This window comes from Microcebus murinus, chromosome 5 (genome assembly GCF_040939455.1).
Source record: "Microcebus murinus isolate Inina chromosome 5, M.murinus_Inina_mat1.0, whole genome shotgun sequence".
NCBI classification, from domain to species: domain Eukaryota; kingdom Metazoa; phylum Chordata; class Mammalia; order Primates; family Cheirogaleidae; genus Microcebus; species Microcebus murinus.
This window is the reverse complement of record NC_134108.1, coordinates 26,181,746-26,206,301: the sequence shown is the minus strand read 5'-3', so window position 1 is coordinate 26,206,301 and position 24,556 is coordinate 26,181,746. Positions and strand designations below refer to the sequence as shown.

General features: G+C 39.4%; 1 protein-coding gene across 2 annotated transcripts in view; it reads right to left on the bottom strand.

Moving 5' to 3' along the window:
• The window catches only part of MAP3K5 (mitogen-activated protein kinase kinase kinase 5), a 195,294-nt gene that overhangs the window by 39,966 nt on the left and 130,772 nt on the right, over positions 1–24,556 (bottom strand). For both annotated transcript variants that reach the window (XM_012739434.2, XM_012739433.3), the window contains exons 15-18: positions 12,116–12,249; positions 3,560–3,687; positions 2,687–2,823; positions 1,509–1,614 (exon numbers count right to left, since the gene is read on the bottom strand). In XM_012739434.2, the coding sequence (XP_012594888.1) occupies positions 1,509–1,614; positions 2,687–2,823; positions 3,560–3,687; positions 12,116–12,249 (505 nt within the window). The remainder of the gene's footprint in view (positions 1–1,508; positions 1,615–2,686; positions 2,824–3,559; positions 3,688–12,115; positions 12,250–24,556) is intronic.

Genomic DNA, 24,556 nt, shown 5'->3' with positions numbered 1-24,556 from the left:
CGAGCAAAGGGCCGTGCAAGGACTGCTTTCCTACAAATCCTTTGGGGATTTTCCAAAAAATGTTTTCAAGATTTAGCAAAAGATATTCTATTAACAACTTGTCCTACAATGTATGTGAAAGTAGGGATTTTCCTTTCAGAAGTTTCTGAGTCCTGGCAGCATCTAAACTGTCTCTTGCCAAGTTGAGAGTATGAGGAAAGAAATGTGAAGACATTTGTCTCTGGCCATACCCTCAGTGCAGCAGATCTCCTTTAATCTTGCAAGGTAAATAGGGTTGGGCCTGGCTAGTACTTGGATGGGAGAAATGTGAAGACACTCAAAGCTACTAACAGGTTGGAATTTATTTGATTGAAAAAGATGCATTCAAAATGTGTTTAATTCTGTGCCCTGAAATACCCATTGCCTTGAAGGTGGGACCTGGGCCAGAGGTGTCACTGACTGAATGTTCTGAGGAGAAAGCTTATGGAATCTCTTCCTTTCTGCCTCCCAGGCTACCAGAAGAGGGAGGTGGAGCCAGAAGGTGAAAGCAAAGAGCAAAGATTCAAAATCTGAATTCCATCCTGTGCACACCTCTGTGGCATCCGACAGTGACATCCCTTCTCTTTCACTCAACTTCCTCATCTGCAAAACAGAAGTGCTACCACCTACCTCACGGAATTCAGAAATGGGAATGTCTGCCACTATGCTTTATAGGAGATGAAAAATTATTCATTAATTTTTTTTTTTTGCTAAATGTCTCTTTCTCTAATACTATAACAGAAGAGCTTAACACTTTGTGAGAATCAGGATGATGGAGTGATAAGAACTTGGAGTGGAGACTAGGTTGAAGTCCCAGATCAACCCCATAACTGTTGAGTAGTCATGAATCTCCTGAGCCTCAGTTTCCTCTTGGCTACTGTTACCTTTTTGGAACTCACTTTGTCTCCTCCCCTCCAGGACTGCACCAGAGGCGGCTCAGTCATTGCGTTGCCTAATTTCTCAGGAAAGCTCTCTCCCCACCCCTCTTCTGAGCTGGTGAGTCACTTCCTCTTTCTGAATTGAAATCCTACGGTTATTTATACTGTGGAGTAGGGGAATAGACCACAGGGAGTAAACAGACTGGCAGAGGGAATTCATAGTCCAAATGGGAAGTGATTAGGGTATGAGTAAGAATCACAGAAAGGTTCGGCTAAAGAAATGTTTCAAAAAATACGATCTTGCCAAATTGTAGGCCAAGCGGGAGAGAAATAATGACATGAAAAGAAAAAAAAAACAAATACTGCACTGAGAATTAAAAAAAAAAAAAAACTCTTCAGTGGCATTAAGCAGGAGTCTAAGCAAGTCATACAAATACAAAAAGAGAAAAGGGTCACATCAAATTCTATACAACATTTTTCAGCGCGCATCAGAAAACACCAACATTAATGGATGTGAGAACACCGACTGAATTTTTCTCTCACGTTATGCTCGAACTCAGCAATTATTTTTTTTAATTACATAAGATCTGTATCATTGCTGTAAAAACATACCAGTAAAAGTTTCAGTACATGGGTTTATACCAGCAAGCCTCTTTGATGTCCCAAAGTCAGAGATCTTGAGAACGCCACTGTAGGTGTTGATCAACACATTGTCACCCTGGAGAACAGAGGACTTTAATCACAAATGTTATCTTTCTTCAGATATTCTTTGGTGTAGACTCATTTAGTTAAAAAAAAAAAAAAGGTGTCCTTAGAGTAAACAAAGAGACATTCTGTATTCTTCATGAATAGTTTATCTCAAGAGTGAATTCTTAATACCATTTCTTGTTTACATATTATCAGTTATTCAAAATCTGCTCCTCAGGTCATGTGGTTCCTAATCAATCAGAGCTTGCTGCTCTTTACAAGTATATAATGATATATACTTTCTCTTCTATGTTGCTTGACTTCTTTTCCTGGAATATTTAAGGACGTCATAGAGAAATGGGCACTTGGGTTGATTTTAGAGTAATAATGTTAACTTACTTTCAAAAAATCCAGCTTTGTCAAAAATTTATTAGTTCTGAATTTTCTCTTTTTAAAGAAGAGCTAACGTTATTATTTTAGTTTTTTCTCTTACATAATCTATGTAATAATTTTAGTTCAATCCATGGATGTGTGATAATTGTGAGAAAGCGCGACTTTCTTATTCTTCTAACCATTCATCCATTGATTCAGTAAGTATTTATTGAGTAGCTATTATACTATGGGCAAGGATACAAAGATCAACCAGTTTGTAAGCTCCTTGAGAGCAGGAACTATCTCCTGTTTAACTTTTTTTTAAGAGAAGGGTCTACATTAGAGACTGGGCTATGTTGCCCAGGTTGATCTGGAAACCTTGGCCTCAAGCGATCCTCCCACCTCAGCCTCCACAGTAGCTGGGACTATTGGTTTGTGCCACCACACCTGGTTTCCTGTTTTAACTTTTATGCAGCTGTACCCCCACCCAAAGAGCTCATAGCAAACATCACATAGCGGGAATGCAATCTTGTTGGCTGAACACAGTTAAAGAGTTTATTCCTTGAGCAGAAGAGATAAGACATGAACATAAATAACTGATTCAGGATAGCAAATTTCTGCTGTTTCTAAGATATACCTATTCACCATTCTAAGTTAATACAATATGATTTTTGCAAATAAAATAATATCCCAGCAAGGAACTCATGAAAGTGAATCCTGGCACACCATACCTTTATGTCCCTGTGAACAATCTGATTGTCATGGAGGTATTTTAATCCTTCCAGTATTTGCTTTGTATAAAAGCCAATTGTTTGCTCATTGTCTTTTAACGGGCCCCATTTGGAACGAAGAAGAGCAGAAAGACTTCCTGTGAAGTAAGGAAAAAGAGTGGATAAAATCTTACTTAACCAAATGAGCTCTTTAAAGCATATTAATAATGTAACATTAATTTAAGCCAACATTCACTGGTTGTTCACAGTAGCCCAGGAACTATACTGGGCTCAAACACCGAATACGAAAATATCCCTATTCTGAAGACATTTGTTATCAAATACAGTCTAAATAAAAGGCCAATGTCAATTGCTAACCTTAATCCAAGTCATCGTGATTGACACTCAAATGGGTCCAGTATTATTTATTGTCTCTGTGACAATAAATTAAATAATTCAAACTTAAAGCTGTTGGAACTTTAAATTATTTAAAGCCTTATTGCAGCTATAGCTTCTGCTACTCTGATCATAGATTAAATCTCTTTCTCATTTTTGTCCTGTGAATGATTAGGAAAGAATGAATGGTGCCAGAGACAAGACCCCTGGACACCATTACCCTTTCTTATAGAATGTTAAAGTAGTCTTCCTTAAAACATAACAAACAATAACCAATCAAATCACTGCAATATACATCCTAGAGTTTGCTTTTGAATAAACTCAATACTTAATCATATTTTTTGAATCTCCTAACAAACCAAAGGTAATGTCATATGTCTAATTTTCCTTTCAGCTTAGACAGATGAAGATGTGTACAATAGTAAATCTCATTCAATTTTATTCCTCTTCAAGGACCTAGAAATTTATACTTTTTAAATAAAGGAAAACATCTCTTACCTCCTGGGACCTGTTCCATGAAAATTTTAATGAAACCATTCTCACTGAAGGAGCCCAGATACTGGACAATATTTTTGTGCTTCAAGTGCTTATGCAGTGCTATCTCTTCATGTAGCGGCTGAGAATATCTAAAAGACATGCAAATGCCGATGAGCTAATTATGTAGCCAGACTTCCGTGTATAAATTTCAGCAATACAAATTGAAAATGTTAGCTAAATATATATGCCATATATAAAATGAAAACGACCATCTAAGGCCTTTATTTCTCATAAGATAAATCTGTGAGGTTGAAGGTGTGATAGGATCTAAAGGAAAAAACATCAGGCACTGTTCTAAGCCCTTTGTGTGTGTATACATATACATTTTTTTTATTAATAACATCATTGTCTGATTTGTATATATATTAAATCGTTTCTTATAATAGCTCCATGAGAAGGTATTATACCCATTTTATAGATGAGGAAATTGATTCACAGAGAGTGAAAACAGCCCTTTATAAAATTAATAAAGGGCCACAAGGTGGGAACTATGGCAGGAGCCTGAACTCTGCAAAGATATAGGTATAGTTACTGGCCATAGTCCTCTAGTTTGCTTTCCTATAATTGCTACTTAGCTGATGGCCATAAAGATTCTTAACTTTCTTAATTACTCCCGTAGATAACATCACCCTTGTGAAACCTAAGATTAGTTTTTGTGCATATTTTTTCCCAGAATTTTATGAGAGTATACAAGTTTTGGTTACATAATTTGCTTTTGTACAGATTGAGTCAAAGTTATAAGTGTGCCCTTCACCGAGTTAGTGTGCACTGTACCTGTTAGGTGTGAATTTACCTGTCCCCTTCTCCCCCTCCCACCTATTTGATTTCCCTTGAGTTTTACTTCCATATGTGCACATAAGTGTTGATCCATTAGCTCTAATTTAGTATCTAACCTTAACAGAACATGAACTAAGGTTAGTTTTTGAGCTATCTTCCAGGCCTTGCATTCCAGGAGATCAGCTGACCCACCCAGACCAGTGGTCAGTACCAAGGAACTGACTCAACTGGTCTTGCAATCCCTATCCAGGAACTGACAAAGCACAAGAAGACAATTTCTATACCCCTATAGTTCTACCTCAAACCCAGCCAATCAGCAGACACAACTGCCTAGCCCTTTACCTGCCAACTTATCTTTAAAAACTCTTTCCCCCAAATTCTCAGGAAGGCAGATTTGAGAACTTCCCATCTCCTGGCATGATGGCTATGGTATTAAACTCTTTCTCTGCTGTAACTCCTGCTGTCTCATCAGAGTATTGGCTTTCTCTTGAGCAGTGGGCAATGAACAGTGGATAAGGATGTAACAAGAGGATGACTAACTTGCCCAAGATCACAAAAACTAGTAAGTGGCACAGTTAAGATCTGAACCCAGAATTACTGGGATCCTCCACACAGTTTACTGGCTATATTAACATGACTGCCTATTCCATTGGCTCATCAATATAACTTCACTATCCAGGAGACTCTTGCCCAGGAAGACAAAATTTGTCAATAACTTTAATGTTTATTTCAGAACTTCCTGAAAGAACCATCAACTCTTCAATAGAAAACATAAAATGAGGCTGGGTTAGGTGGCTCACATCTATAATCCTAGCCCTATGGGAGGCCAAGGCAGGAGGATTCTTTGAGGTCAGGAGTTCGAGATCAGCCTGAACAAGAGCAGGACCTCATTTCTATCAAAAATAGAAAAAATTAGCCAGGTGTGGTGGTACATCCCTGTAGTCTCAGCTATTTGGGAGGCCAAGGCAGGAGGCTAGCTTTGAGCCCAAAAGTTTGAGGTTGCAGTGAGCTATGATAACATCACTGCACTCTAGCTATATATTAAAATGATATATATCCCAAGTCTCTTTGAGCCCCTTGCCTCAAAATCCTCACCTTATTGTGTCTACCAATTCTGTTACATTATGATTTTACTCTATCCTAACCAAACCTCTACGTTGAAAGTACAACTTCAAAATCATGTGCTTGATGCATTTTGTTGTATCAATTATAAAAATTATTTTATATTTCTGGAACAGAACACTTTAATAATTATTGAAAGTACTATAAAGCTTACAGACTCTTAACAATCCTGAATTCAGTGTAGCCCTAATGTAATTATTATATTATCTTGTCAAAGAAAAAATTTCAACAAATTGAGTTTTAAAGATCTAACTGGCTTTTTTAGTGAATCTTGAACCAAGCAGCATCCAATCAAAATAGACAGCAGCTCCTCTGAGCTTGGCAGAACAGTTTTTTTGTTTGTTTGTTTGTTTGTTTTTTTGGTAAGATAACTTGAACAGCATCAAGGCAACAGAATAGCACAAAAGTGGCTGGTTAACATCAGGTTACTTCAGGTTACTTTCCTTGTATGGGTTAAAGCAGAAGGGATTTCCTTAACATACCAGCTTAGGTTGACTGGGGGCCTTTTGACTGGTTGCTGTGAATCTCCTGGGTATTTTTTTTTTTTTTTTTTTTGGTTTGGGAATTTAGCTATCATCTCTCTCCTGATTTCTCAGAAAATCAGATCTTACAAGTAGCATCTTAGGTTTTGGTTTGGTGATGTGGAACCTTAGCGTGAGTGACTCCATTTTGGACTGGTATGTTGAGGTCTAGTGCAGGAGCTCAGTTCAAATCAACAGCTATACATTTTACTTAACAAGCTAACTATAGTAGGGTGTTAGCAGTGCTACACACAGACTCAAAGCTATTCCCTAACATATACCTATATTTTTTTGCTCTTGTATAATAGAGGCCACAGGTGTGAAAGGCGCTAACTACTAAGACACAGTAAATGCAAATCTGATGTCTCACACTTGCTTCAGCCCCACATGCAGGAAATGCACAAATCTTACAATGACAAATCCATATAAGTAGAATGGATTTTTTTGAATGCTAATAGCAAATATTAGAATTAGTTAGAATTGAATAATATCATTTTCAATAAGCTTTTAAAGTAAACACCAAAGCTAAAGTAATCAGCAGTTTACAAAAATCTAAATTGATTTAATTTAAATAAATTTTTATAATCTGTATATATTACTCAGGAAGCAGCCAACAATAACAACAACAAAAAAGACTTGTATTTTAGATCTACTATTCTCTTTTTCTTTAGAATTGTTATGGGAACTATGAAGGGAAGGTATTAAAATGAACCTTTAACAGTACATCAGTTAGAGATAGCAACATTTTGATAATTGCTTGAATGAGGTAACACCAGAATAATAATACATAGTGTTACCAATAAGGTGCTTAGGTAATGACTCTCAGCTGTGAATACATTTACTAGTTTCTTTCATGGGGGTTAAAACACTTTGACATTAGTTCATGATTGCTCTTGATAGGCATTAGTGGCTAATCCTGTGCCTATTCTACAGATTTAGGAGATCAGATAATTAAATAACCGGAAACAAGCAACTCAGTTTATTATAAATTAAAGGGCTCCCACCTCCTGATCCTCTACTGAAAATCAAACCATGAACACTTAGATTTAAGATTCCATAGGAACAAATATCCCCACTTCATTATCTAAACCAAAGATAGCTCAACATTTGCAATACTCATCAGAATCCAACCTAGCTAAGGATAAGTACTCTTCTTCAATATGGAAAGTATTACGAACCCCCAGCAATTTTCATTAAGTATAAGTGCCAAGCACTAAATAAGGATGAAATCATAATTTGTTCACATCAATAAATTATGCTTTTTTGTGTGAATTATAAGAACATATTTTTCTCAATTAGCTTTAACAATGGAAAGAAGAAATGGTATCAATGATCAAAAATATTTACATGTATTTAGCTTTGAAAAAACTATTAACCCATAGGTATCTCCAGAACACCCCCTCTGAGTCAAATCCCCACTGATAACCATCTAGACCAGTGGTTCCCAACCTTGACTGGACATTCACATCTCCCGGAGGGCTTCTTACAGAATATCAATGTCCAGGACCACCCTAGAATTTTTGGAGGTGGAACTTAAGCAACAGTATTTTTAAAAGCTCCCCTGTTGACTCAAATATGCAGATGGGTAGAGAATAACTGATAGAAATAAACAGTTCAGGTGTGCACAGACATATCAGAAAAGAAAGCCAACCTGGGATCAACTAGTTGAGGACAGATTGATTATAAAATCATACTAAATCCACCACCCCTCTTTTACAACCACTCTGATTCTCTAACAAAGGGGTTTTGTAACATGAAGGAAACATAGGAGAAACTGTTTTGTTTGTTATGATCCTTCCTAACAGACAGTAGTTTAGTGTACCCTGGATCGTGCATTATTCACATCCCTCATGCTACTTTAGCAATTATCCTTTGTAACTGCTGTCTTTTTTAATGGAACATCCACATCTCTCCAGGGCACACAGATAAACACCCATGTTTGCCGTATCTTCACAATAACAATGATAGACTTCTCTGTAATCTCTTTAAATAGTTAACAACAAGATGCCCTGCACCAGCTGTTCAAGGTACGGGCTTGTCATGCACAATCCACAAATACCAACTGCATTGTTACAGAACAGGAGCTGAAAACACTTTATTGGTGCTGGTGTGCTTTGTGTGCTATATAGTGGCATTTGAATAAACTTAAGCTACAGGGCGATTTTCTTTTTTTTTTTTTTTTGGAGACAGGATCTTACTCTGTGGCCCCAGCTAGAGTGCAGTGGCCTCATCACAGCTCACTGCAACCTCAAACTCCTGGGCTCAAGTGATCCTCCTGCCTCAGCCTCCGAAGTATCTGGGACTACAGGTGTGAGCCACCATGCCCAGTTAATTGTTTAATTTTTTTGTTGAGATGAGGTCTCATTCTTGCTCAGGCTGGTCTTGAACTCCTAAGCTCAAGCAATCCTCCTGCCTTAGCCTCCCAAAATGCTAAAATTACAGACATGAGCCACTGTTGCCAGCCCTACAAGGTGATTTTAAAAGTGATTTTCTTCCAAATGTCCACTTAAATCCATTGGAAGAAGAAAAGAGAGGGGTTGTGGCTAAAGGTTAGTGAATTTGGCTACAGCAATTTGAGAGCAATGACTTCTTTAAATTTTATATTGTTTCGAAGTCTACTCTTTGAAGCTAGGTGTGGTGGTGTGCACCAGTAATCCCAGCTACTCGGGAGGCTGAGGTGGGAAGATTGCCTGAGCCCAGGAATTTGAGACCAGTCTCTGTGACATAGCAAGACCTTCCTGTTTCAAAAAAAAAAAAAATGAAAATGAAAATAAAGAGTCTACTCTACATTATGATACTTAAGAACCTGTAAGAATATTTAACAAAATTTTTAATATGACAACTCTATATACATCACTCTAGGTATTTAATAAATAATTTCTATTACTGTTTCATAAGACTTCATAAGCATGTCTCACGATCTAACCAGGAGGAAACTCTGAAACAATACCACCAAAAAATGTAAAATTGAAACTATGCATGTGGCAGCCAACAACAGCTATTTGCCTGTCTAACATATGTTCTTCCCTCTATGACTTTTTTTGGAGAAACAAATGGCCAGCTAAAAGCCACAGAGTTGCTAGCCACCCTTGTAGGCAGAAGCGGGCACTTTTGGCTAATAAACAGAGGTGAAAGAATGCTGGACATCTCTGGAAAGCTTGTTCCCCTTTTCCTTCTGGAATGTAGATACGGAGGCTGGAAGCAGAATGAAAGCCATGCACTAAGGATGGAGGCCGGGCCTCGGACAGTGGTTGCATGGCTGGGGATGTCTTTTTCAGCTTGAGCAGTTACAGGAGACCTCTCTGAGGCCCTGACATTTGACCTGAGGCTTAAATGATGAAAATGAGGCAACCCTGCCAAGACCCGGGTCGGTCTTGGCGTGCCTGATGGACGGAGGGACACTGGCGTGGCTGTAGCGGAGGTGAGGCCACAGGGAGGGGGATCACCTGTGGTCTGTGGTCCGAGGTAAGGGTTCTGGGTTTCATGCTGGTTGCAATAAGAAGACATTGAAGGGTTTCAGGCAGTAGTGACATGATATGATTGTTAAAAATCGATTTTATTTTTTAGAGCGGTTTTAGGTTCACGGCAAAATCGAGCAGAAGGTACAGAGATTTCCCATATCCCCCCTGCCCCTTCACATGCAGATCCTCCCCTACCATCAACACCTCCCACCAGAGTGGTCCACTGTTCCAACTGATGACCCTGCACTGACACATCGCTGTCACCACATGATGTGATTTAACTTCAGAAAGATCTATGGCTTCCCTGAGGAAAAATGCACTAGGAGCGCAGGGAAGAGTGAAAGCAGAGAGCAGTAAGGAGCCAGGCGAGAGGCCTGAGGGCTTAGACTAGAGTTGGAGTCGCAGCGATGGGCAAGAGCAAAAAGATTCAGAACACAGAGGTCGAGACCACAGACAGTACGACTTACTGATGGAGTAGACATGGAGTGAGAGAGAAAGACAGGAATCCAAGTGAGTCCTGGGGGTCAGCGTGAACAGCTGGATGGACGGGGCAATAGTCATTGACACCGAGAAAACTCCAGGGAGAGTACATTTAGGGGTAAAAATCTAGTTTTAATTTGGCCATATTAACCCTGAGATGCCTTTCAGACTTACAAGTAGAGGAGATGTGTGGTGGACAGATGACCCAGAGAGCTCAGGGGAGTGTCCTTGCTGGGAGGCCCGATTGTGTGACCCTGCCACCATGGTCACAGGAAGGGACTCGAGGGCAGCCTCACAAGCCCGTGATGTAGCCTGGCATTACAGTCTCGCCAAATAAGGGTAATAATAAGTAATAGAATCCCCTCTCTGTTTCTATTAGACTTTGAATACAGGACACAGAGAAAATGTACATCATTGATTTAAAACAACTAAGCACCATCTTACAGAGAGAAGATGCAAAGGAAGCCATGATGCAGCAGAACCATGAGGTGGAAAGAAGAAAGAATTATTAGTTGGAGAAACAGACTATAAGGCAGAGCACTAGGGTAGGGAGCAACACATAATCCTGTCCCCAGAGCTGTTCTGTTCCCCAAACAACTTTTTTGTTCCAAAAAACAATTCCACTTTCCACAAGGCTCCCACTATGCGTGGTTCAAACTATTTCTCCAAATATTTCTTCTGTTCCTTACTTCTGGTATTCCCATGAAGCATATGTTACACCTGTTGTAGTTGTGCCACAGTTCTTGGATATTCTGCTTCATTTTTTTTCCACTCTTTTTTCTCTTTTTCAGTTTTAGAAATTTCTATTGACCTATCCCCAAATTTGGAGATTCTTTCTTCAACAGTGTCTAGCCTACTAATGATGCTATCAAAGGCATTCTTCATTTTTATTAGTGTTTTTGATCCCCTGCGTTTCTTTTTGATTCTTTCTTAGAATTTCTATCTCTGAGCTTATATTACTACCTATTTTTGCATGATGTCTACTTTTTCCATGAGAGCCAGTAGCATACTAATCATAGCTGTGTTAAATTCCTGGTCTGATAACTCCAACATCCCTGCCACATGACTCAGTTTCTGGTACTTGCTAAGTTTCTTCAAACTGTGTTTTGTGCCTTTCAGTATGCCTCATATCAATACTTTTTTGTTGAGAGGTGGACATAATGTCCTGGGTGCAAGAAACTGCAGTAAATAGGCCTTGAGTAAAGTTGGTGGGGGAGAAGAGGAGAAGAGTTCTACAGTGCTGAGTGTAGTTCTCAGTCTTCTAGTGAGCCTGTGCTCCTAGGCTGTGAACTTCCTGAGTTCTTAGTTTGCCCCCTTAGGAGGGACAGGATGGCTCGGCTGGCTGGAATGTGGTATTTCGCTTCCCCAGTCTGGTTAGGTTCTGGTAAAACAGATGTGCCTGAGGGCCAGCCTTGTTAAAAACAGAATGCTCTTGTATATTTCAAAATCGTTGGCTTTCCTCCCCTCCCTTCAAGAAGCACAAGGGGATTTTTCTCTGACATTCAGGATCTGGTAGAGCTTCAGAAGGTAAAACTCACAATAGTGTGGACCCCCCCCCCCCCCCAATGACTGGGCCCTCCTGGAGTTTTTAACCTCTCAGATTTGTCTGCACTGAGCTTCCAGCACTGTGTCAGCTACAGTTCAGGTTCTCCTGCCCCAGCACTGGCTCCTGGAGGTTTCTGCTCCTGGATGACAAGCGGACTCCCTTGCGACCTCACTCCACCAATGGATCCAAAAAGAGCCACTGATTTCTCAGTTTGTTAACAAACTTCTCGCTTGTTAAGATGGAATGACACTCTCCAAGCTCCTTACATGCCAGATGAAACTGGAACTTCTGGTTCAAACCATTTCTGATAGTGCTTATTCCCTATCTATCCAAATAATAAACACCTTTATCCAACACAACCTGAGCCCAACACACGCAGGGCCATTCTCGTATATTCTCGTCTTTAGTCTTTCAAAGTCCTGTCCTTCCCCACCAGACTCTTTTGTACTTGATCCAATGAATGACGCGGCAGCTTACTCAGAGGAAGCAAATTAACACAGTGGAGTTTTCAGAGTTTCATTAATGAGAATATCAGCAAGTATTTTCTAAAATGCTACTAACAACCCAAAGTACTTTAGAAAATAGCTTTTATTAGCCACAATTACTGTACCTGCTATCTCTCTCTGGGATTTCCTTGATAGCAATTCTGACTTGGTTGCTCAAGTCTCGACCTGCGTAGACTATGCCATAAGTACCTTTTCCTAGAACGACTCTGTCACCATTCTCATCATATTCATAGTCATACTACAAAAGGAAAAATGGGGAGAGAATAATGAAACATTAATTGCATTCTACATTTCAAACGTCAATTTTTTCCAAGAGCATTTTTCTCTTATTTTACCAGATGGCTTTAATAAGTGAAATATGAATAATAAGCTAAAGTCCTAAAAAGCAGCTTAAAGAAATAAAAAATATACACTCAATGTAAAGCAGATAATGTGTTCATGTTTTCACAACTGTTACAAATACAGTGAGGACTACATAGTTAAATCCACAAAAATGCTTTTCCAAAAGCCCACTCGGATTCTTTTACCCACTCAGTACTGTTTTTCATTGATTCTGCAGAGCAATGAAACAATGTACAATCGGCAGCAACATCTATCACTATTTATCACATACAATTCATCTTCCTTTTGTTATTCAGCTTTTGATACTGGTAAAGCATTTCGCACTGCCAGGAGAATCAAACCACTGGAAGGCTTTGGGTAAGAAGGAAATTTGGAGGCCTTACTACTTGATAATGATTAAGAAAGGATTATTTTTATTTCACCCCCTGTTCCCCAAGACCCAGTAATATCTAAGAAATGAAAAACAGAGGAAAAACTTAATCTTTGATGTAAAATGCAAATATTTACAGCCCTAAACTCCCACTATCAGGCGTGTCAGCCAAATAGGGAAAACTGGAGCTATGGAATCAGCAGAGACCTCCTCAGATCTGGTGCCACCATCAGGAAAGGCTCATCCTTTGTCTTGGACTGGAATTACAGGATTTAGTGCCATCAAATGATCAAGCCATGTCCCTGTAGAAACCCAGTGTGAAACAACAGACCAGCAGGAGAGAAGATAAGAACAAGCTCTTCGTCCTACATTCTACATTGTGCTGGAGTAAAAAACTGGCAGCTCATAGTTAGATTCAACTCACAGAAGGATTTGAGTTGGTCATTAAAAAAACTGATTTCTAACATTTATAAGCCAGTAGATTTGACATTAATACTGATGAGCATCCACAAAGAGGATAATGATCATGGATTTTAATAATGCTCATTAACAGCATAGCCTTGAAATATATAAAGCAGAGCTGATAAAATTATAAAGCAAAATAGATATAAACCACAGTAGGTTTTAACAGAAATCTTTTAGAAATGGATACATCTAGCAGATAAACTTGGCACAATGAACAAGCTTGATACAATATATAAGAAAGCCCTGCACCTACATATAAATTTCTTTCATGCATATATGAAAAGTTCAATTGATTGCATATTAGGCCACAAAGAAAAATTTAATAAATTCCAAAGAACTGATATCATAAAGACCATGATCTTTGAACACAGAATATTAAAAATAAGGTAGCCAAAAAGTACACTTTACTATAAAATAATCAATGGGTTACAAAGGAAATGACCAGGGGAATTACAAAATAGTTTAAAAGAATATATATATATATATATATATATATATATATATATATATATATAATGTCAAACACTACAGACATAGTTATATAGATGAAAAATTTCATGGTCTTAAAAAATTCCACTAGAAAATAAAGAAAAATTTAAAATCAGTAAGTTAAATGTTCAAATCAGAGAACTATAAAAGGCAGATTATAACTCTCTGAAGATGGCAGAAGGCTGGCTCTGGTTTGGGCAATATGGTGGACTAGGTACCCAAAAACCTTCCTGCTAAAAACCACCTAGATAAAATAAAATAGACATACTTTTAAATATCTAGCTGAGCTTACAAAAGAGGAAAGAGGACCGCCAGGAGGTAGAAATGAAAAGGAAAGGGACACCAGACGCTCATCACAGGAATGGATGTTCCTGTAGCCCAGACTGGGGTGAAGGTGAGGTTTTTAATTCCATGAATCTAGGACAGGAGTTTGCACATGTTCTCTGTTAAGGGCCAGAGAGTGAATATTTTCAGCTTTGCAGGCCGTAAGGTCTTTTTAGCAAGTACTCAATTTTGCCATTGTGATGTGAAAACAGCCCAGTCGATACAGAAACAAAAGGACATGGCTATGTTCCAATAAAACTTTATTTGCCACGATAAATGGTGAGCTATATTTGGCCCTTGGGCCATAGTTTGCTGACCTCTCATCTGGGGCTTGGCTTTTAATGACCATAGGGGATAGGAAATGTGACCTAGTGCCTACACTAGGGGAAGAGCTGGAACACACACAGAACCAGGCCCTCAAAGGACTACAACTTGGTGAAATGATAGATCAGAAAACTCAGCCCACTACACTGGGAAACAAAAAGAAAGCTGGTCTGTTTTGGACTGAGCTCTGGATGTGTGAAAATAAGTCTTCTCTGAATACTTTTAAACATAGCTGATCCTCATGTTGTTTGGAGTTCAAATGTACACTCATCATAATACTCATAACTGTGCTTGAGCCTGGGACATCCCCGGAGTGCCTGGCAGAAACAAAGCAAAAACATTTTAAAGGGAGACCTCCTTAATACTGGCTATGCAGGATTATCACTGACAAGTACCACTGAAATTGAGTGCACAATCCAAAAAATTTAAAATATATAAGGAAACAATTCAACATCAGTGAAAGCTGTAACAAACACCAATTCTCAAAACTTTATAAAACAGAAAGTGTAAAATATGTACATTTAACATAGATAAAAAATAACAAATTTTTAAAGTAAGAAAATAATAAGACATTCTAAAAAAGACCAGGCTGGGCATGGTGGTTCACACCTGTAATACCAGCACCATGGGAGGCCAAGGCAGGAGGACTGCTTGAGACCAGGAGTTTCAGACCAGCCTGAGTAATGTATCAAGACCCTGTTTCTACACAAAAAATTTTTTAAATTAGCCAGGTGTGGTGGCACACATCTGTACTCCTAACCATTCAGGAAGCTGAGATGGGAGGCTCACTTGGGCCCAGGAGTTCAAGGTTACAGTGAACTATGATTGTGCCACTGTACTCCAGCCTAAGCAACAAAGTGAGACCTTGTCTCTAAAAAGAAAAATTAAATTAAAAAGTATATAAAAAAAAATAAGCCAGGCACAGTGGCTCACTCCTGTAATCTCAGTGCTTTGGGAGGCCAAAGTAAGAGGACTGCCTGAGGCCAGGAGTTTGGGACTAGCCTAGAGAACATAGCAAGACACCTCATCTTTACAAAAGGTATAAAACATCAGCTGGGTGTGGTGGTGTGCACTTGTAGTCCTAGCTACTCAGGAGGCTGAGGCAAGAGGATCCCTTGAGCCCAGGAGTTTGATGTTGCAGTGAGCTATGATGACACCACTGCACTCTAGCCTGGGTGACAGAGCAAGATTCTGTCTCAAGAAAGAAAATTAAATTAAATTAAAAAAAATTTACTTAAAAATACCTGACAGATTTGAGAAAGGATCAAATATAACTTCCAGAAATTGAGCCCTAAATAGAAATAAAAACAAATTCACACACACAAAAATAAAAATAAATAAAAACAAATTCACACTCAGATATGATACAGGGAAACTACAGATACGAAAGGCAAAGAGAAGATCATCAAAGGCAGCTGTTATAAAAAGGACACATTCCCTACAAAGCCAGCTCATCAGATCATTCTGCAAACCCTCCAGGGCACACGTGCTGGACTAGATTGGATGGGGGCGGTGTGGGGCATGTCCTTACCAGCTCCAGGTAATTGGTTTCCAACAGGTTTCCAAGCCTTCATAGAAGGTAGTCAGGCGGTACCTCTTGGGGGAAAGTACGCCCAATATCATGCCAGGTCTGGGCTGCACACTGCCCTCCCTATCATGGAGCCCTCTCTGAGTCAGGACAGAGGCCAGACTCCGGAAGAAAGGTGTCTGCTTCCCTGGTGGCAACAGTGGCGTCCACTGCTGGGGCACCCTGTAGTACATTAGAGAACACGCCTATTCTGGCTTCCCAACGTAAGGCTGAACACTGTCCCAGCCCAAAGCAAATGACCAAGCAGGTGTTCCCTGTGAAGGCACAGGCAGCAGGGATCATGTAGCAATTTGCTATGACTCAGAGATAAAACTGGGCTCCTGCCAGGAGGCAGGAAGCATAGTCCAAACAATGGCCCGGACTTCCGCAGAGCTGTGCCATGCATGCTGAATTCTGCCAGCAGGGACCATCACTCGAAAGCCCAATTTTGCCAGTGTGCCCTCTCAAAGGAACAGAAATCCCTACACTGAACCTAATACTACCATTGCCTTACATTATTCTAATGCTTTCTCATTTAAAAGAACAAAAACCCAACTTTCAATAATCTACTTCACTTGACTGTCATATAATAAGCCTGTGTCATTGTAGGGAATGTCTCTGATTACGTCCTCCAACTTACAAATGATCAGAAACATTTTTTTCCAGTGAAAATATGTCAGAATTGTGGTTTAAAACCAGCTGATCAGATTCCAGATTTTGTGTCCTTTCCACACTACCAATGCTATAGGGAAACCCTATTATAGCACAAGAGCTTATAAGGTGAATATAAATTCTGTTTCCAAACACCAGTGTTACAAAGATATTCCAGCATGCTGTCAATAGCCACTGAACATCCACTCACCTTTTCAAGCAGATATCTGGTAGCCATTGCCCTCTTAGAATCCATTTTTTACTTTCCCTTACTCCCTATATCAAATTGATTGCCAAATGCTATCAGGTTTTTCTTTAAAATCTTACAAATTCATTTTTCTTCTTTATTTTCACTGCTATTGCCTCAGATCATGCTTTTCTTCTGTACTAATTCTAAAGTCTTAACCGGCCTCCCTTGTCACCTCCTCTTGTCACCCCATTACCCAATTTACTCTCCATTAAATTGGCAGTGAACTTTCCAAAGTCCAAAGTTCCGAATGAGCTTTCCCTGTCAGTGCCACTGCCTCTGTTATATTGGCTGTTCGTGACTTTCAGGCTAAAATCCAAACTCTTCAGTATAGCACAAAAGCTTGGTATGGTCTGAGTGTTTGTGTTCCTCCTCCCCACAAAACTGTATGTTGGAATCCCCAATGCAAAGGTTTCAAGAGGTAGGGCCTTTGGGAGGTGATTAGGTCACGGAACTCAATGGGATTAGTACCCTTATAAGGGAGGCCTGAGGGAGCCTGGTCACCCCTTCTGCCCTGTGAGCACATGTAGAAGGTGACATCTGGAGAAACGGGCCCTCACCAGACACCAAATCTGCTGGAGCCTTGATCTTGGACTTCTCAGCCTCCAGAACTGTGAGCCACGTGTCTCTTCCATTTATAAATGCCGCAGTCTAAGGTATTTTGTTAGCAGCCTGAATGGGCTAAGACAATGCCCTTCAGGATCTCATCACTTCCTCTGTATCCAACCTGCTCTCTCATCAATCACCTGCTTCTGGGGAACTCGCCATGAGGTTCTTGTGGGGAACACACACTGCTTTTTCTACTTAGCTGGTTCTGCATCGAGCTTCAAAACCAAGCTCAAGGAAGCTTTCCTGAACTGTCCAACTGGCCCTCAAAAGCAGTGCGAGGCTCTGGTCTGATGTGCTTCCAAGGGCTCTGCTCACCTTTTACACGTTCATTGCCCTGACTGCCCTGCCCACGTGTCTGCAGCCCCGTGTCTAGACACTGAATTCTTCAAGAACTGGAACCTCCTCCTTAATTGCTCTACCCATAGTCTTGGCAATGCCTGGCTTATCGTAGATGCTCAGTAATTATTCACTTAACTACTTAACCATGGTATAGAAAATGTGACGAGAAATTTTTTTAAAACCAGATGCCAAAACAAAACACTTAAAGTCATTATTCATTTATTTTTGGTTGTAAAAAAGCATGTATATTTATATAGCATACTGAAGAATATAGAAACCTTGATGAGGCTGCTCAAGTTTTAGTTTCCCTCAGGAATCTAAAGTATCAAAAGACTGGTTTTAAAAAAAAAAAAGATTGTGTATTAGGTATGGTAGTTGACTCCTGTTGAACAAAAGGGGCATGGTAAAAATCGAAAGGACTTGTAATAAGACCAATGGGATTTAGGTAAAACCATCTCAGTGAGAAATTACTGCTTTGTTTCTTTCGATTCTTACAAGATAAAGATGTAAATGGAAAAGGTAGTCTTAAAGGGAAGCTGGAAGAGACAGGAGACTGGTCTGGCCTCTAACGACAGAGAATTATCTGTGTCATCACACAGAAATAGCAGAGCAGAGCCTGGACCACCGACCAAGAAAGGCAGGGTCTGTTACATGACAACTATGAAAAAAAAGAGGGAGGAAAAAGGAAGGCTTTACAAAATAGAAGGTACGATTACACTGCTTATATAGTTTGCATTCTATTTCTATGGCAATAGGTTAGCAAAGCAGGTTGTTGCTAAGGGAGACAACAATTTCATTTTGAAGCAATGCTGGGAATATTTCTAGAATCATCCCTTTATTGTGGCCTGCCCAAAACAATCTACACTGGTGCTGGGAAGAGAACTGGTGTAGGAAGACAGTATTGACAAGGCCAAACAACAAACTGGTGACTCAGTCCTTGTACTGTAAAGAACCTACACTGAAACAAACAATCACTTTATAAAAAGCTATGCACTTCCTTCTGCTGGGACTTAATTACATTAGGTGAGTAGTCACCTCAAAGACCAGCTTTGTTAATTTTTAGTCTGCATGGCCTTCCTAATATGTAAATGCCAAAACCATTAATAACTATTAATTACATTAACAGAATGCCCCAAACACTGCAGGTACAAATATCTAGTGTCACAGATGTCTCCTCTCTGAGATCTTTACTCAAATGTCACCTTCTTACTGACCTCTCCCCCCGTCTAAAACTGCATATCTTGCTACACCGTAACTTTCTAAACTCTCCCCTGCTTAATTTTTCTCCTTACTACCTATCGCTATCTAACATATTCTATATCTTACTTATTCACGTTGTTTATTGTTGGTCTCTTATTAAAATGTAAGCTCAATGAGGGCAGGGTTTTTTCTCTGTTTTGTTCTCTGCTGTGTTCCCAGCACCTAGAATAATGCCTGCCAGACAGTAGGTGTCCAGTATATATTTGTTGAGCAAATTAATGAGATCCACTTGGACCCATCAATGTGAATGAAGATTATTTTAAGCTAAAAACATCTGAACAAATAGTAGCGGCAGAAAAAAACCTTACCTAAACTTCTCTTGCTGACTTTAGTAAAGTTTCCTAAAAATACAACTGCCATAAATTCCCTCTGCAGGAGGTTTACAGCCCAAAAGGAGACACAACACTTGTTCTCAGGTAAGAAATTACATAAACAAAACCTCATCAAAACTTTCTGTACCTTCCACTTGTTTCTCCCCACTTGTTTGTCATTAGTTTCCAACCATCTGCTTTCCCTTGAACTCCTAACCCTCATTCTTATAAAGATGATATATAAACACTTAACTCTTGTTGTTTAGGGAGCCACTTCTATGTGTGTTAAGTCTCTTTCATTGACTTAACATTGACTAAGTAAATAAACTTTGTCTCTTCTCCTGCTAACTTGCCTTTTGCCAGTTAATTCGCAGGCCCCCTAGCACCAAACATAAGTTGGTAGAGGAAAAAGTTTTTCTCCCTTGCAACAGAATGAATGAATGAAAAACAAATTGATATACATATTATGCAACACTGTGATATATTTTCTCAGACAGTGTGGTAAATGTGGGTGTTCAGCTTCAGATCTGTACAAAAACAGAAATAGGATGTTAAAAGGAAAGCAAACCAGTTTGCTATGTCATGATTCCAAATTGATTTAAATGAATTCTAAACCATAAGTCACTGTTTGCTAATATATGTGAGGCAAATCATCAAGAAAAGGAAATGGTGAGGTCTTTCGTCATCCTGCAGATGTTTGAGGAAAACGAAGATGTTTCTCTAATTTTGCCTGTCCCCACTACACCCCATGAGGGGTCAACTACCTCTTTATGCACATTAGAAACTACCGATGGGCCGGGCGCGGTGGCTCCCACCTGTAATCCTAGCTCTCTGGGAGGCCAAGGCAGGCGGATCGTTTGAGTTCAGGAGTTCGAAACCAACCTGAGCAAGAACGAGACCCCGTCTCTACTATAAATAGAAAGAAATTAATTGGCCAACTAATATATATAGAAAAAATCAGCCGGGCATTGTGGCGCATGCCTGTAGTCCCAGCTACTCAGGAGGCTGAGGCAGGAGGATCGCTTGAGCCTAGGAGTTTGAGGTTGTTGTGAGCTAGGCTGATGCCACGGCACTCACTGTAGCCTGGGCAACAAAGTGAAACTCTGTCTCAAAAAAAAAAAAAAGAAACTACGGTTGAACAGGCTCACAGAGCTAGCTGCTCTGACTGCCGCGGGCTTGTGGCAGTCCTATGTCCCAAGTCCCAAGTGGCAGTCCAAGTCCTATTTTGATAAAAACATGAGGTACAAATGCATATAAGAAAAAGTGGGAGGGAAGGAAAAAAGGAATAAAGAAGATGGGGGCGGGTGAGGGAAAATGCATATGTGTTTGGGAGGGGGCAACAGAGGAGACACAGCATCCTTCATATGAATCACCAAAAAACCTCTGTCATTTGTATCTATTTTTTTTCCCTGAAATAAAAAGATGAGAAGGGGATGGGCCGACAGTGGCTTTGTTGTGGCATTAAGCCTGATCCTGGTATTCATTCTTTCATCGACTTAGCACTGCTTAAACAACTTGCAAGCCAGTTTCCCAGCTCGTACTCCGCCCCCTCCAATCCATACCCCTCTCCTCCAGTTTGAGATATTGTTTAAACAACTCCAGTTTTTGTCACTCCTCAGCTTCAATCCTTCAAAGCCTTCTGACTGAATTTCTTCTGCTTGGATGCCTGACACCATGTGAGCTGTTGTGATTAAACAGGGAATAAAGCCACGGTCCTATCTTGGGAAGTTAACAGTCCAACAGAAGCTACTGAATTACAATGCCAGGAGAAGAGCTCAGGCAGGGGAGTGGGCGAATATGCTAAGAGAGCAGAGAAAAATGAGAAGGGGAGTTGAGAAATTATTCAAAGAGAAAATGACAAGCTGGATCTCAAAAAATAAGGCTTCGGTCACCAAGTGCGACAAAGCAGAAAAGCTCGTGGGGTTGGGCGTCTGCACGTCAGGCTTTGAGGTAGGAAAACCTTGGCCATCTGGAAAGGAGTTTGCCATTGCGGGACCACAGAGTCAAAAGGAAAGGGTAAGTCACAGACATTGCATGGTGCAATGCTCCTTTCTACGAAGAAGGAGCATCAAAGCTTTTTAATTTGGGGAGTCACAGGATTATAAACTGTGTGAGAAATTTCTCTGACGATGATAGAGACAGAGCAGGGAAAACACCAGGCCACAAGAGAGATGACAAAGACCTGGGATCGGGGAGCAGCCAAGACAATGAGTGGAAGGGGCTGGAGGAAAGATGGGGCGTGAGGGATTAGTAGGGGCTTGGGCAGAGGGTTCTCTGAAGTTTCTGGCTGTGCTACTGGGTAGAAGCCCTTACTTAGGAAGATATGAAAGGCAGGAAGAACATTAGAGACCACAGCTGATGAGTGTAAAAACCGTAGTACTTAACTGTAATCAACTGTTCTATGATTCCAAAATAAATTCACTAACACATTAAATTACTTAACATACGGGTTCATAACCCTTCCATGTCAAAATATATCCTTGAGTCAAAACACATGGCCTTGAATCAAAACAAATTGTTTTCTTTCTGTTGAAAAACAGAAATGCCCTTCTCTGAGAAGTGGGATTGAGATATACTTGAAATAACCTTGTACAGTTTGTACTAATCTTGAAAATTACATAAAAAAAAATTAGAGGTAGGAAAGGACATTAAAAATCTTACTCAAGCCTAATTTAAGGAATGAAATCATCTTTGTCCAGTGGGAGCATGAACTTTGTCAAGACTTATAAACTGACTGTTGGCAAAGTTAGAACCAGAACTCAGGGCTCCTGATCCTAGCACGGAGCTCTCAATAGAGCCAGATTTGCTCAGTTGGAAGAAGGGTCTGATCATGATCTGAAGGAGGCTGAATCCTTCCCACAACTGTACTGCTTCGAAGAAGCTTATTATTCAAATCAGAAAGAAAAGCAGAACTTCACCTGGCCTTCTAAGAAGGTTTTTCAAATTCCAGGAAATCTAGAGCTTAATTTCAAATTTGTGGTTTATAAAACAAACCACATTAATAGTTAATGTTTGCTGACTTTGACACCACCCTATGTGAAGTTAAAAACATTAAAGAGCATTTCCCAATCATCTGATCTTTCCAACATTTCTGTTATGTTTTAGGCCAATGTACCCAAAGGCTTCAGCAAAAATTAACACGATTTTAATTCTGTATCCAATTGAGGTAAAGATCAGAAAATAATTATTCTAACACACAAATTACAATCACTCTGTAAAGATGATCTCTAAAGTCAGACTTGTTTACAGTGTATAGAATGGAAAGTAGAGGGATTAATTTTGGTATGTCATTCGTGGGCTGAAGTTTGAGTTCAGTTTGTGATAGTGAAATTAAAGAATTCATTTTAATCAAATATTTAGAATACTGATAAAATAATCTAAATGGAGAATATTGAAAATATCTAAGAAATGTAATCAAATACATAATGTAGCATTATCATAAATTATGCAAAAATGTAAGTGAAGGTTTGATCATTCATATTGTAAAGGTGGTCTGAGTATGAACCGTCATTCAGGGAGAGGGGAGAGCCAAGATGGATCTCACCATCCTCCAGCCCAGAACATCACTGTAACCATCCATTAATGTTATGCTAACAGGACACTCATAAAAAAAAAATCAGCAACATCACTAGCTATAGCCTAAGAGCAAACTAAGACAAAACTTTTAAAACAAGTATGCTTGAATGTTTCGTATAGACTATAAAGTCCATTTGGAATACTGCAGAAGCCATTCCGTGTTAGAGATTTTAAATTATTCTAATGAAATGCAAAAGTTAGAAGTGTAAGAATGTTTTCTAACATTAAAAGAATAGTTTCGCTGACCTTACTTGAGAAGGACAAGTTAGTTAGGAGCACTTTGATGAACCACAGCAATATTGTATGAGCTGTTTTTTGTGAGGTCAGTAGACCTATTAAAACCCTCTGGATATTATTAGGAAGAAATCTTAGCATTGCCCTAATTATTCAGTTGGCGAGTGTTCACAGAGCTTGCCATAGAATTGCCTAATCAGGAAGGGTCTCTCACAACGCCCGCTCCACACACTACTGCATATGGATTAGGGGATCTGGGCCTGGGTCCTCTTGCTAGCTCTTTGAAAAGCCAGCTACCTCCCCTCTCTTTACATCATAGGAAACCAAAGCTTAGAAAAATCAGCTGGCCAAATTCATCACAAATTCTAAGGCAATTAAAGCTGTGTTAGGCTATGCTTATGGTTAAAGTAGTTCCTAGAGCAAGATTCCCACGCTGTTGATTCAATCAATTATGAAGATCAACCTCATCTTGTCTATATGGTTATCATAGCCTGGCTAGGCTATGCACATTTTTGCTAAGCTGCATTTAGGTCCTCAAAAGAGGGTATGAAACAAAGGATAGATATCTCTAATTGAAAAAAAAAAGGCAGAAATTTATGACATTGTACAAGACTTTACAGATCTTCCAGGCTATCCCGCTCATAATTTTATATTACTGATAGAATTATTTCATTCTCATTAACTCATATCCTGACAATTGTTATGTATCAAGTGATACTAAATTTAACACAAATAACAAGGTATAGTCAAAAGAGCATGAAATAGGGGTCAGATATCTTATTCATAATATGATCAGTTCAATAAGAAAATGCAAAACATATACAAAGAAGAAGTATTAATATTATCTACTACTTTGATAGACAGCAAGCTAATGCACAAGGAATATTTTTTTCCAAATTAAGTCTATCATCTTTTTATAACTTTAATGCAAGAGCCTTAGGCTTACATAAGAATATCAAAGCTATACAACTGTTAGATAATTATAGAACTTAACTATAGACAGAGTTAACAATTGGCTATTATATTTAAATTCCCCCTCAACTGCTGCTTTACTGATGCAATGATTTTGCAAAAATTTTTAGCGTTTATGAGATACCGTTACCAAAGTGATCTAATAAATAAGTATATTAGTTAGACTGTTGATACATACTTTCTTCAATTTCACTTTAACATTAAAAGTGTGATTTTCACTATTGTTTGGTTCTATGAACTGCGTATTCGTGTCCTCCCCGAATTCATATGTTGAAATCATAACCCCTAACGTGATGGAATTAGGAGGTGAGGTCTTTGGGAGGTAATTAGGTCATGGGGGCATGTTTTAATAATAAAAGAGACTACAGAGAGCTAGCTAGCTTCTTCTCCCATGTGAGGAGGGAGCAAGAAGGCACCATCTATGAGGAACTGGCCCTCACCAGACACTGAATCTTCTGGCACCTT